The 14,525-nt window shown below is 41.7% G+C and overlaps 1 protein-coding gene across 1 annotated transcript; it reads right to left on the bottom strand.

Annotated features, from left to right (window-relative positions):
• Positions 1-431: 431 nt before the first annotated feature.
• Positions 432-14,404, bottom strand: LOC132262529 (protein nubbin). The gene is made up of 6 exons (XM_059761807.1): positions 14,296-14,404; positions 10,475-10,522; positions 5,384-5,475; positions 4,723-5,061; positions 4,001-4,554; positions 432-3,932 (listed from the first exon to the last, which is right to left on the bottom strand). Exons 1-6 carry the CDS (start codon positions 14,402-14,404, stop codon positions 3,560-3,562), a joined length of 1,515 nt encoding a protein of 504 aa, XP_059617790.1. The 3' UTR covers positions 432-3,559.
• Positions 14,405-14,525: the final 121 nt, after the last annotated feature.

Genomic DNA, 14,525 nt, shown 5'->3' with positions numbered 1-14,525 from the left:
GAAAACTGGAAAAATCTCCCAATTATGTACAAAAATTAGGAGAATTTTTTAAAAAGGTCCCAAAAAAAGACCAAATTATCCTGAATTGAACCTTAAATTCTCCAAATTCCTCTTTCTACCCACAAAATACATTTTTCTCACAAAATCCTCTAATTTCTGTATTTAAAAAAAGATTTTTATATTTTGTTCTTCAAGAACTTACAGAATATAATTCATTTTCCATGTTTTCACCCTAGAATTCTCTGAGTTTACGTTCTTATAGGCTCTATAAATGATCTCCAAACCTTCTCCTGCATTTTCCACTCTTTTAGACATATTTTCCAAGATTTAAATCGCATTGCAGCGAAGACACAAGATGCTGAGGCATTCAAAACCCATATTAGCATCCCCTCGATTTGTATTGCGTACCAAAAATAGAAGAAAAAAGCCTGTTTTCTGTTTTTTTCATAGTTTATTATTCAATATTTATTCTACACACAAACATTTTTTCTCATTAATTTATCTTTTATATAATTTTTAGGATTCATGTTCTGTGGTTTCTAGGTTTCTTCATCAAGTTCACTTATAATTCATCTTTCTTTTCATTTTTTTTTAATACATTTTACAAGAATTTCTTTTGTGTTGTCAATCTTTGTCGATAAATCTTCTGCATGGGTTTTTTTCTTCTTCTGCCTCTCGTAAAAGAGGATTTTCCAATGATCTCGTGTGAGTTGATATGGATCCACCAACATCAAAAGAATTCTGTGAATCTTCGAAAAATTACTACGCAATGATCTCGTCAATAAATACAATCTGGACGTATGATTTTGGTAGAGTCAAAATTTTGGCCAATCAATAGATAAAAGTATATCTTTATCGAATTTTACAATGATTTCAATCCTCTCTAGTGACAGTTTTACGGCTAGGTTTTTTTTTTCAAAGGAAAATTGTTCTATGTACAAAAAATATTCCATATTTATAAAACAACATCACAATTCTTCATCTTTCTCAAGTTTTTTTCTTTTTTCTTTATATCTTCTCTCTTTTTCTTTACCATTTCTAGTCAATTATGCTTTTATTTTTCTGCCTTTTTATTTAGAAAAATTATTCAATAAGTTATCTTACAGTGTTTCTCTTAAGTTTAGCTTCTTTGCTGGGATATGTTGTTGGGCGTCTTTCTGTGGGCATTTATGGGTTCTTGTCTTATCTTGTGTGTACTGTTTTTTTGGCGTGTGTGCCACGCGATGGCGCTGCTGTGTTGGAGACTTTCGCGCGCGTGCGAACTTTGAAATCTCTCCAATCTCCACTGAGTTTTTCTTTTCCTCTGGAACATTGTTTCTTGTGTCTTTCTTTTTGTTTCCTTTCGCAACAAAAATCATCGTCTCTCGTACTTTTTTTTCTTCCTTGTGATTATCCTTTATATACATGCTCACAAACATGGATATTTTCATACATTAACTATTTACTTATATTGCACTCTTTATCATTAACTACTATATTTATTGTACCTACGGATTTTTTTATACATTCAGTTTGAGAATTATATCGGTTATGGCAAATTAGTTGACTTGCAGGTTTTTCGCGTCTTTTGCAATTTGTGGCAATTTTTTCACAAAAAGAAAACTCAGTGGAAAATGGAGAAAAAACAGAGTGTGAAATTCGCACCTTTTTTTTGCTGAGCGAATGAGAAAAAATCACACGAAAAATGCTGTGTTCGTGTGCAGAAATATATATAAAGAAAAAAAGGGGAGCCAAAAAAAAAACATAATGAAACATATTAAAAGGGGAAAACAATTTTTTTTTAAAGAATAATTTTAAAAGTGTTAACTAAATATATCTTTTTTCGCACTATAATCGCTAATTCGTTCTCCCTCTCTTGCTATTTTGGGGGTGGTTTTTTTTTTTTGATGTCTTCCTCTTCCAAGGAAGAAAATTCTATTTTGGGGAGTGTCTTTTTGTCCTATGAGATCGGTTTTCTGTCGGTTGAGTTCTGTCTTTTATCAGTTTTGCAGAAAATCCCCCAACTTTTATCATCTCTTTACACTTCTGACTACAATCAGGTAATGTGTTAAAATATTCCTTCATCTCATCTCTCTTCTCACTTTCTCTTTCAATTAAAATGATTTTTCTCCTTGTTTATCTTATCAGATAGATTTTACATATGCCTAAAATTTATTCACATTTAGAATACATCTTCTTGTTTTTTTTTCTCATTTTTAGTATACGATTTTTTCTTCTTGTTCTTTAAGTGTGTGTGCCGTGGAATGTTTTTTTTATATAAAGATTTACTTAACAACTTAGGAGAGTTCCTTTTGTCAAAATTGCACGACAGAAGAATGGAATACATGAAATTTCCCTCATTTGTGACCAAGAAAGAAGCGTTTAAGTAAACATAAATAGGATTGAGGATTTATTTTTATCTATATAAGAGACTATTTGAGGGTGTTTTATAAATAAATCTCAGTCGAGTGGCCGAAAAGTCCGGCAGAACTGTCGAACCGACGCACTCGATAAGCTATACAGACCTACAATTTAATTTAATACAATAATTAAAAAGTTTACTTATAGATCAGCCTCAGTTTGTTGTCTTTTCAAAGTTCCTATTTTTTCCGTGATTTTCTCTCCTCTTCTTTTTTAATAATTACTTGTTCTCCTTTTAAATTGTTATCTCTCGCTCGCATAATAAATAATTTAATAACTTCCCCGCGCTGAGGGTGAACTAAAAGAGAAGTGTGGGAGGGAAAAAGGGTGTACATTCACGATAAAATTATAACATATTCTATGCTTTTTTTTTCACTAAAGTGTCTCTCTCACTTCGCACTCATTGTCTCTCACACGATCGATTTTTTTTCTCTCTCTCTCTCACATTAAGCTACAATATATTTTCTCCCACTAAAAGGATACAAATACAGTGTCATCATGTTGTTGATAAAGGAAAGGAAATGGTGTTTTTTGCACGATGACCGTCAAAATTAAATTCGAAATTATTCTTCATTTTAGGATTCACTTGCATCACACACACTTACAGTGACTCCAAGTCAAATGTTTTCACCCCTTTTTGCAGGCCGAAACCCTCGAAATTAAATTCAACTTGTTCACTTGAGAGCTTGAAACAATATCAGTCATTTCAGTGGCTCTTATTTGATGCAAAGAATCCACTTTCTTGCGTGACCGTTGCAGTTTGAATTGGTGGAAAATCTTCCTTTTTTGCCCACTCAATTGAGCATAATTGAATTCAGGAGGAAAGCATTTGATTTGAGTCACTGTATTTCTCCCTTTCCGCGCTTATCAAAGAATTTCTGTTCATCTCCTCAATCCTCCTCAAGTTAAAGTGATATCCATGTGCCAGGATAGCTCTCCTCGCGTGCCATCGAGCCTTGGCTGTCCGCCTGCGGCCGGCGCGGGGGCGTCGCGCGGCCGGCGGAGCATCAGAGGTTGTGAAAAGTTCCCTGTAATGAAAAGTGCGTGTCCTCCGGATGATATGACTGAGAGATTAGTCTAGAAAGCGGGCGCCAGCTTCGTGATGCTCCGCCGTGAGGAGGGCCGTGCCGAAGGCTCCGAAGTCGCCCCACCGCGCGGGTCATTCCTGCTTGATGGACGCCGCCGGCGACGAGAGCGGCCCGTAGTACGACGAGCCGTGGTGGCCCAGCGCCATGCCGCCGGCGCCGCTGGGCGTGCCCGGATGGCTGGGCGAGTCCAGGGAGTTGGGCGGCGGATTGATGCGCTTCTCCTTCTGGCGGCGGTTGCAGAACCACACCCGCACCACCTCCTTCTCCATGCACAGCTGGTCCGCCAGCTGCGAGATCTCCTCGCTGGTGGGCTTGGGGTTCATCATGAAGGACTTCTCCAGCGCCACGCGCACCGACGTCTCGATGGACGTGCGCTTCTTGCGGCGCCGCCCGATGGTCTCCGGCGTGGTGAGAGGATTGCTCAGCGTGCTGGTGCCGAAGATCCTGCAAAATTCATCACTTATACAAACATGAACACCCTGAACGCCGTCTGAGTGAGCGGCGAAACTCACCCTCCGGGATTCGTGATGCTGCTGTCCGCGTCCTCCAGCCACTTCTGCAGCAGCGGTTTCAGCTTGCACATGTTCTTGAAGCTCAGATTGAGTGCCTCGAAGCGCGATATTGTCGTCTGCGAGAAGTCATTGCCGTACAGCTTGCCCATGGCCAGGCCCACGTCGCCCTGCGTGAAGCCGAGCTTGATCCTGCGCTGCTTGAACGTCTTCGCGAACTGCTCCAGCTCCTCCAAGTCCGTGGTCTCCTCGGGCGAGGGCTCGAGGGCGCGCGGCGCCTGCAGCTTCGGCATCTGGGGCGTGTGGGTGCCCGAGCCGGGCGTGGAGGGCGTCAGGATGCCGCCCACGTTCAGGCTCGCCACGTTCGGCGGCGTGGTCTGGTTGGGCCCCATCAGACTCGTGGCGCTCGAGTTCTGGCCGCCCGGGGAGCCGGCAGGGCTGTGGAGCGGCGAGCTGGCGGCGATGACGCCGCCGCTGGCCGAGGTTTCTGACTTGAGTTGCTGCTGCTGCTTCTGCAACGCCTGCAACTGCTGAGCCGCCTGGGCGACAGCGTGGACCTGCGGAGGAACACTCATTAGCCTCTTGGCGGGACGTTTGAGGGCGCGGAAGGAGACCTGGTGGGAGAATCTCGCTCCGTCAGATGAGGAGAAGGTCTGAGGCAGCTTTTCCGGGGACGCAAGAGTGTGAGCGAGGGACTTTGTGGGCAAATCTGTGGCTGTTCTCACCTGATTCTGCATTAGGAACTGTGCAGCCGCCGCTTGGGCATTGGCCGGCGCCCCGGACTGGGCGTTGAGTCCTCCGGCTCCGCTGCCGCCGTGCAGCATCATGTAGTTCTGGATGTGCTGCTGCAGCGTCGCCTGCTGAAGCGTGTTGAGGTCCTGGGCGGACAGGCCGGCCAGGTTGCTGAGGCCCAGGTGGCTCTGCAGCAGCAGCAGCTGCGACGCCAGCGGCAGGCTCTGCAGGGCCGCGATGGCGGCACCCAGGCCCCCGCCGGCGGCACCCGCGGGCGGCGGCTGCTGGCTGGAGGACACCGGAGACGGCGTGTGTCGCGAGGAGTCAGTCACCTGTTGAGGACATGCCAAGAGAATCAGCCCGAGATCGACACGCGCGGCGCGAGGAAGTGCGCGAGCGCTCGTCAAAGCAGAGATCAGGATTGGAGGAGAGAGATTGAAGTGAGGCGGTGCCATTGTGTCTCTTCCCTGAGCCTCAAAACAACTCTTTCACTCCGCGCGCCTTTGTCAGAGATCAAAAAAGGGGGAAACGAGATTGAAATCGTGGCTTGTGGACCAACTCTTGGCCCGAGGGTGTTTGAGTTCCCTTTTAATATTTCATTCCCGCAATTCCGTGAGGAGCGCCATAAGTTATGGGGCTTAATTTCGTCCTTACCAGATTCAGCGCCGATGGTCGGTCGTCCTGATGCGGTGGCGGACTCTGTGATTGTTCCCTTTCACTGTGCTCATCGCCAGAATCTCCGTCGTCTGAAAGAGAGCGAGAGAATTTGGCGGTGAAAAATGGGTTGCGCGCTCGGGAGTCTTGAAAGATTATCTATCTACTGAACTTTGCAGAATTCACAACCACAGGAGTTGGGGAGGAATGCAAAGGGATGACGGGGAGATTTAATTCACGAGAGTGACGACAGTGCAAAAGAAGTCGCTCTGATGAATCATCTTGCCTTCAAAGTGCAAATAAAAATCGATTTTGAAAGTTCTTCAGCATTAAGATTAAATAGAAATTAAACAATGATATAAAAGAAAATATCAGGATGAGGTTTTGAGGATATTTACAGGATTCAAGGGCATTAAAATTGAGTGTAACTTTAAATTTTCCCGCACACAAAAGTCAAAAACTTGCACAGCAAAATATAAAGACGGAAAAGTTTACGACTTTGCAACTCATTTCATTCCTCCCTTGTTCGCTTTATTTGCAATAATTCTGGAATTAGCAAATGCCCGGATTTTGATTGATCTTTCGGCTGAGGGTGAAAGTTTAATAACTTTCACCCCATTGAATAGCGATTTGCTGGAGGTCAGTCGATATTGAGCCACGCAACTATCGACGATTTTGCATCACAAAGCGAGCACGGAGCGAATAAATATCCCCAATATTCAATCTTCCACTCGACTTGCTCCTCGTCTTATCATCGCCTCTGCAACACTGGCCATGGACACTCCCTCGGGCTCTTCGTCAACACAGTCCTGCTGAATTCACTCCTCGGCCACAATCCAATTCTCAATGGCAAAGAGGGTGATTCGGAAAATATGGCGCGCGATGTTAAGATTTAAAGTGTGGAAAATTTTATTCACACCCCTTTTCACTGGCTTCCTCACTGTCAATTGGCGAAAATCTCTGTCGCGTGGCATTTGACGGAAACCCCTTCAGCGTATAAATTTCACTTCCCCTTTTGAATTTATCAGCATAGAGAAAGGGATTATCAGTTTTGATTTACCATAAATTATAAATTTGTTATTAATAATCGAAATATACAGTCACATCTGCCACATTCTCTCATTTATCTTCCGACCAATTGCTTTCTTTTTTTTTCACCCCTTTTCACCTCTCTCCGCGCCGCCCTTCCTTCCCTTGGAATGGAATTTCAATAAATCCAATTCATCATTGAGCAATTTTGTCGCTCGACGCGATTCAGGAGAGCAAAGGCCATTAAGGAAAAATGGCAATGGGAAATTATGAAAAGGAAGGCATACAAATTTGAAACGGTGCATAAAAGGGTGGTTTTTTCCTTCGCTGCTATTCATATTAGCAGAATGTCTCGTTAGAAAATTGTGAAAGGGGTGAATTTTGATTGGCTTATTTTATCTCATAAATACGCACGTGAAAGCAATCGGCAGGGGGTAGTTTTCGAGGCCCACCATGTTGCGCATTAGAATTATGCTGTGGGAATTAAAACGAACTCCGCCAAAGACGCAAAGATTTTATGTGGGAAAGTCGTAGCGTCTTGAAGCGAGAAATGTAGGTCAGATCGATTGCGATAAGGAGAAGGAATTTTCCTCCTCAAAAGCTTATCCATCAGACCACAAAAGGCGATCCATTGTGCACTTTGCCATCACTTTAATATTCACTCAAATGCCCCGGTGAAATCTGGGAGTGATTCGGGGATTGGAGAGAAAAGTAACTTTAGGAATTGTGTGGCAGTGAATTTTTATTGCGGCGATTTTCGGCCCGTCAGACTAACGCAGATCTACTTATTATTCATCGTATGTTCATATTCAAATGATTCTCGGACAAGTTGACCGTGGGCCCGGGGACAGGGAATCCTTGGGAAGGAAGCAAGACAAGGGGCAGATATTGTGGTCAGAAGTGGTGTACTGCTTCAACGGAAGTGGTAGAAATTGAAAGTGGTAAATTATTTAGGATATTTGCAGTGCAAAAGCTTCTGTTTCAACAAATTGAGGCATTTCTTAATCAATTCTATTGCTTTTCTAGGTTATGTGATTGATTTAAAACAGATTCTGAGTGTTCAAAAAACCCTTCAATTCATTAAAATTGTATTAAAACGAGGAATATTTCTCTTTTTATCGGCAGAATTGAATGTTTGTGTTCGAAAAACTTCAGATTTGTTAGATTTCGGAAGTTTAAAACAGCCTTAAAGTCAAATATAACCTCATAAATGTCCAGAAGTGCCTGAAGTGTTGAAGATTCTGCACAGAGGCTAAGAAAGTGTCAGGAAGTGGTGTACAGATTGAAGGGGTATTATATCCCCCTTGAAGGAAGGTATAAATGGACATTGCAGGGCAATTCCGACACCCTTGTACGAGAGAGGAATTGAGCGAAATCACACTTGTGTGCAGTTCATATTTGGCGAATTATAAATGTTCCGAGAGGGTGATTTTCGGTACGTGAAAAATCAGTGGTGGAAATATTTGAATTTTCCACGCCATGGCCATGAGGTTCACTCTTGAATACATATTCGGTCGATTTGAATAAATTAAATTTATAGCACAGTCGAGGAGAGACTCTCAACAGTCCCGACTGACCCTTTCATCCCGCACTTTTGCCGCACCCCTTCGTGGGGTGGGTGTGAATTGAAAGGCAGAGTCACTCCACAAAGTCATCACTTTTAACCCATTAAGTGGATTTAATTCACTGCTGAGCGATTCAACCCCTAAAAGACCATCACTCAACACACCCAAGAGTCCCGATCAAACAGGTGAGAAAAACCTCCATAAAGTGTTGTGTGTCGAAAGTGGGATTTATTTAAATTTCATGCCTCTAAAGTGGGGTTGAAAGTGAACATCGGGGGAAGAAGAAAAAAAAACCCACCATTCAGTGGAGGGACAGAAAGGCAGTGAGGGGTGAAAATTATTCTCCCAGAGAGGTTTGGGAAAAAGAGAGCGCGCGCTTTTTTACGATGGATGCACATGACCACGAATGCAGACTCTCACCTATAATTTAGAGCCATATAAATCCACCTACGCAGGCCGGAGCCACTAATAAAGTTAAGAGCGATTAAACGGAAAGTTGGCAAAGTAAATCGATTCTAGGAACAACTCGGATGACTTTGAGCACTGGCAAACTCTATAAACTCAATTCATTGGGTGAATTAATGCGATGTTTCTGACTAAAAAATAATTAAATTCTGCGTGATTCCATTTTTCCGGCGTCTTGAGCACATCCCTTTCGTCATATTCCCATGTTCTCGGACGTTCGCGGCTATTGCAAGTGAGAGAAGTCAAAGAAGATGGTCAAATAGTAACATTTTTACCCTCTTTCTCGGCTAGAAACTAATTTAAGAAGGATTTTGACAAAATAATATTGATTTTGCAATGAAAAGAGCCTCAAAATTAACCGAAAACAGCCTAAAATATGACTCTATGATGGGAAACTACGCAGAAACCAAAGTAGAATCCCGTCAATCGTGAGCAGATCATGCTTCACCGCCTGGTTTTCATCTACCCGTACAATTATCAGTCTTAATGTGCATCTGAGAACGCACATAATATTAAAATTCTTCCCGCAACGGCGAAATCACGATCATCAAAAAGAGATTCACATCGTTCATCTGATTATTATGTATCGTGTTTTATTATCGTGGTTTTTATTGCCATCTCGTCGAATTATAATTTGGCGTATTCGCGGATCGCGCTTCTTCTGACATGGCTGCTGTGTGAGATGAAAAATTACCACCAAACAAATTTTTATTGCATCCCACGAGAGATGATTTTTCCAGTGCGCACTTTTCATCATTAGTATGCAGACCAAATCTGTTTGTCATGCTTCACAAGATTTACAACTCCACCAGTGGCAGCATAAATACCCTCAAACGGCGCGACGTGTAGTCAAAGTGGCCAGAAGGGATGGAATTCACACTGTGCCGGACATTATTCAAATGCCGAAGCACCCTACTTTTTGCCCCTGTTCAACTTGTGGCATTTTAATACACTTTTTTCTGCCCTCTCCCTCTCCCAATTTACATGAGCAGTTTATCTACGGATCACCATTGTTAGACACGTGTCGTCATTTTTACCTGTTTCCCCAACCCCTTTCGCGACTCCGATCGACATTTAACTTATCTCATCTCCTTTCCAAAGGGTTGCACAATCTCTGACGTGGAGTCATCACTCGAGGAAGCGCGTGTTGAGCTCGTGTGCAAGGAAAGTTGATGGTTGTTTTTTTTTTCCTCAGGTAAAGGCGCAAACTTCCTTCTTTCGAGGGAGCGGATCTGTGGCATTCCTCATTTGTTGCACAATCCCAAAATGTTATGACGACTCTCCTTTTCACGTGAGTTTACCATGACAAAAGGGAAGAGTCTTTCGGGGACTCATTCAAATTCTCTTAATCCTCAGCGTGTGTTTGGACAAATCAAGGAGGAGATATCATGGTCAGAAGTGATGTAACATCTCAGTAGAAGTATTTGGAAGTGGAAATTAACGCAATATTTCGAGAAAAAGAATTGTTCTTTGGAACTCTGCCACTAAATAACCACAAAAATCATTTATTCTTGAACTTAAACTAGTAGAATTTCCATTTACTGGTACAATAATAATGAAATCTGATGAGATTTACAAGCTTTCAGTGTTAAGATTGATCATAACCTCTATAATATTGATTCTAGAATAAGTTTTTCTCAAGGATTCTTTTAGGTTATGTTTCAAAGTGCCTCCAAAAGAGCAATTGATCATTGAATCACATCAAAATATTTGCTGGAAACTTCAAATAATTCTCAAAATATTGTTTCTCTGTAACTTTTCAGAGTTAAAAAAGTAAAAATTGCGCCTTTTTTGTGACAAAGAGTCCTTAATTTGAGGTTATGGATGTTTTAAGCATTGCTGAAGTTCTGTTTAGCCATGTATTATCTCCCCCTTGGGACAAATATAGGCAAATGTATTCTAAAATATTCATTTGATCCCAAATACCAATTGCATTTGCATCTCGTCGCATTCCGGCGAACAAAGACATCAGACGAAATCAATCGCCATTCTTGAGAAGCATCAAAGAGAGAGAAATTATAAATTCACTCACCATTGGATGGGGCTGGTGAGGGAGATGATTTGGGTATTCGACTTAGATCTGCAAAGAGAGAGAGAGATGAAATTATTGTGCTGCAGACTCTTGTGGCCATGTGGCTGAAATTTTATTATGGACGGTCATCAAATGGAGATGTATGGGAAAAAGTGGCCCATAAAAGGAGAAAACATACACCAAGTTGAGTATGAATAAATGATGTGCACATTTTCACATTCAAATTCGATCCCTTGACCATCGCGCTCGCCCTTCTGAGACACACACACGACGACGACGACGACGATGAGGAGTTCCACGTTTGCGCGCGGAGGAGTTGCATCTCTAAATCACATGAATATTCATTGGGTGAGACACACTGTGAGGGTGTCCATTTCCCATTTCGCCCGTCTGTCACCCCCGCACATTGCCACGGACATGGGAATACGGGGTCTCTTTATGGTGGGTGTTTTCTCTGCATTTACATATGGCGCTCTCTCGCTCTTCAACCACCCCCAAAAACAGAGAATGGACACATCAGAGACACTCTATTTACCTACACATTAAACGACTCCCGAGGGAGATGAGGCTTATGCGTCCCTTTTTAAATATAGAACGACAGCGGAGCGACTGAGACGAAGTCTCTTCCCACCCCAACTGACAATATTGATAGTCTTCGAAGATGCCATCGAAGACCATCAAAGGGCATATATTATCCTTCACTTAATTAAGACAATAAACAGAGACTCTCCGTCCAACCCTCCAGGTTTAAACTGCAACGAATATCTCACCCTCGAGCGTCTGGCGCGTGATCGATTGCATTGGAAATGCAGCAATTGCCAAAAACAAGGGGGCGGACAAGTAATTTTTGCACTCTGGGACTTAAAATTGCATTCAAAATCATTATTAGCGCATCAACCCTTTGCAGAAGGACAATTTTCTCAATATTTCTCAATTTTTATGTTGGATTTTGACGCTTTTTTCGTTCATTTCTTCACCCCTTGGCAAAAATTTGTCATTCGAAACTCCACTCAAAGTGGTTGAAAATAAAGAGGCAGATGATCGAAGCCCGTCAAAGCAGAGAGAAACTCCAATGAAAACCGTGAATTTGAGCATTTAGATTTAGGGGTGGAAGTGGAAATTCCATCGTCATAGATGTCACATTATAAATAATCGAAAATCTCTCGTCATTTTTCATCACGAGAATTGATCATGTTGCAAGAAGAGATATTTTGCCTGACTCTTCCACATCTCATTTTCTGTCCCAATCGAGATGAATTCACAGAAAAGCGTCCAAGAGACGATAAAAGATTTCACAGACACAGAGTGAGAAGAGAGAGAAAAAAAGTAAAAGTCATGCTATAATTTTTCGCAAATCAATAGATAAATGCGTCGCTCTATAAACTGGCGGTCGAAGGGTGTTTTGTGAGCAGTTGTGTGTGCTTATATGAAAATGTTTTTGGGTCTCTGCGAGTGTTTTTCGACCAAAAGATGCGCGTCTTTGTTGTTGAATGGCCCAAAGAGAGAGGAGAAAAAATACCCAAATTTATTTATTATTCCCAAAAATCCACAAAAGGTGCCACGGAAGATTTTCATCTCTTCGCACATTCATAAAAATGCGCCTCGGACTCTTCGGGCTTCAGGACCTTTTTTTCCCGATCACCAGCAAAAACGCTCTCAATGGTCTTCGGAGGGGAGACAAATTTCTGCAGACAGTGTATTCAAATTTTTACCTGTGTGGACGAAGATCATGATTCTTTTTCCTTTGGGGTGAAGCAGTGGTGAGTGAAAAAAATAGAAAAAACTGGACAGCAAAGGTAGGAAGAAGTGTATCGAAAACACAATAATTATATTATGACTCTCGGATTCCGTGCACGAAAAACATTTTATTATTAGATGGAAGTGAGAAGAAAAAAGGTGCACATGTCCCTTTTTTCCTCCACATTCGTACAATTTTCTCGTGAAGCATTCCCATCAATTTTCGAAGATATCTACCTCTGATTTTATGCATTTTTCCCTCCTTTGGACGCACACAGAGACACGAAAATCCCTCTCATTCGGCCAATATCTGAATAAATGACTCCCACAAAAAGGTGAAGAAGCACATAAAAAGTGTTGTCTTTGAAATTGGAAGCGTGAATTTTTTTCCGAACACATATTGAGAAATTCCCTCCTTTTCAGCCATTCGATGTTGAGCGATAAGAAATATCTGAAAAATGTAATTATGAAGAGACTGAAATTTCAGGGTAGCACAAAGGTTTCGTCGATCGCAATCGAACACTTCCAGGCCACCCTCGAGATGTTTGATAATTTCTCTTTGCCCAGGACGAAGCCAGAAGAAAGCTTCCTTTTTTGTCCAGGGCAACACAACAATCGAATGATTGACTGAAATGCAAATAAAATTCACAAATGTGTGAAGAAATGCTTCTTTGCAGGGATATCTTCAATGGAAATTTGTCAAAATAAATCAATAAAACGGTTTTGTTGCGAGCCTCGAAGGCATCGTCGTGTCAGCAAACAATGGTCGTAACAAGATACTGGCGAAAATGACTTTCAAAGGAATGTTAGGATATTGATTTTTTACCTAAGAAACATATTTTTACACTTGAGTTCGCTTTGTCCAATTCTATATTCTTCATATTCTCACTGTTTTTCCCAAGGGGGAGATAATACAGTCAGAAGTGGTGTACGACTCAACAAAAGTACAATATTCCTTTACTGAGTGCTTCTTTTACTGACAAATTATCCAGATTCTTTGGATTTCCTTCGATTTTCGAGCAGAAATAAACGTAAAAATCTGTTTCTAGGTTATGTTATGAATTAAGGACAAATTATGTGAATAATTCACATTCTAGCAGATAAATTCTGAAAGTCCTTGGGAGAATTAAGTTTGCAAGCAATTAAGGGTTATTTTTTCATCCTTTGATGCAAAGAAATACTGCAAATCTTGCTAAAATTGGACATAACCTCAAAAATAGTCATTTTCACTTGAAAAATGCCCATTACTTTCTCGACAATTTTGACGAAGAATCAGGAATTTAAAAATTATTGGCAAATTTTGAAGATTTCTCAGTTATATTTTTGAGGTTATGGTCGGAAAAAATGTCCAAAAATAGCGTTTTCAAGTCGATTTTACAGAAATATCAGAAACAGACTACAAATTTCATGTCATAGAAATGTCAGGCAAATTTGGAAGTATTTCTCATACAAGATTATCTCCTCCTTGATTTTTCCGAATCTTTCTTTCACTATTTCTACAATTTGTACTGATTTAAATACACAAAAATCAATCTTTTTTATTGTGTTTTTATCACTTTATAGGGGATTTTTCACGTGAAACTCTTCTGAACAATTTGCAAGCGTTTTTTAGGGCTTAAAATAATGCCCAGGCTAATCTTTAATCCCCACTTAAGACGATTCCCGTCTCGAGGAATTCTTTCACCAAAATACCTCCTCTCTCAACCGCCACACTCTTCACAGAACATTCCGGAGTTGCTTTAGATTAAAATGCGCTTGTAAAATAAACCCATTTTTCTCAATGGTCAGATTTAGATCACCTCCACAACCGTTAATTGAACCGACAATTTGGATACGGCGCAGCGCGTGTATTTGCTGACATTTGGAGGCCAATCAAAAATTCCATTTTCATAAAGAGGCAAGGGAAAAAATGAAAGGTCGGAAATGGGATGAATTATTGAAATGATTGCGCGCCCCGATCATTAGGCGCAAGCTTCAAAAAGCTCCAATTTAATTACAAATGACTTCTGTGCGCTTGGTTTTATTGGTTTCATCTGACGCCTCATCATCATCAAAGTGGGAGCAAGATATAGAGTGGAACGTACATCTCGGGAAGGTCTGCGACGCGGCTCCTCGCAGAATGTCTCTCTTCAGGGAGTTGTTGTTGTCCTCTTGATTGCCTCCACCCCACGCACGGGCCTTGTAGAGAACCATCATTGCAGCGCGACTGGGTGGCTCTCGGTGGCATCAAGAGTCGCGCTGGCTTCTGTGCACCATCAGAGATCTCGCCACGCACTATGCAAATGTCACGCGCGACACTTATTCAAATCACCGC

Source organism: Phlebotomus argentipes, unplaced genomic scaffold (assembly GCF_947086385.1).
Source record: "Phlebotomus argentipes unplaced genomic scaffold, Phlebotomus argentipes genome assembly contig_15, whole genome shotgun sequence".
Classification (NCBI taxonomy): domain Eukaryota; kingdom Metazoa; phylum Arthropoda; class Insecta; order Diptera; family Psychodidae; genus Phlebotomus; species Phlebotomus argentipes.
Note: the sequence above shows the minus strand (reverse complement) of the source record. Positions and strands in the feature narration are given on the sequence as shown.

Excerpts from the sequence above, each read along its gene's own strand:
- LOC132262529 (XM_059761807.1), bottom strand. The coding sequence starts at position 14,404 with ATGGTTCTCTACAAGGCCCGTGCGTGGGGTGGAGGCAATCAAGAGGAC. Across the intron at positions 5,476-10,474 it reads CTCACCAGCCCCATCCAATG|ACGACGGAGATTCTGGCGAT; the intron begins GTGAGTGAATTT and ends GCTCTCTTTCAG. Across the intron at positions 4,555-4,722 it reads AGTTCCTAATGCAGAATCAG|GTCCACGCTGTCGCCCAGGC; the intron begins GTGAGAACAGCC and ends GTTCCTCCGCAG.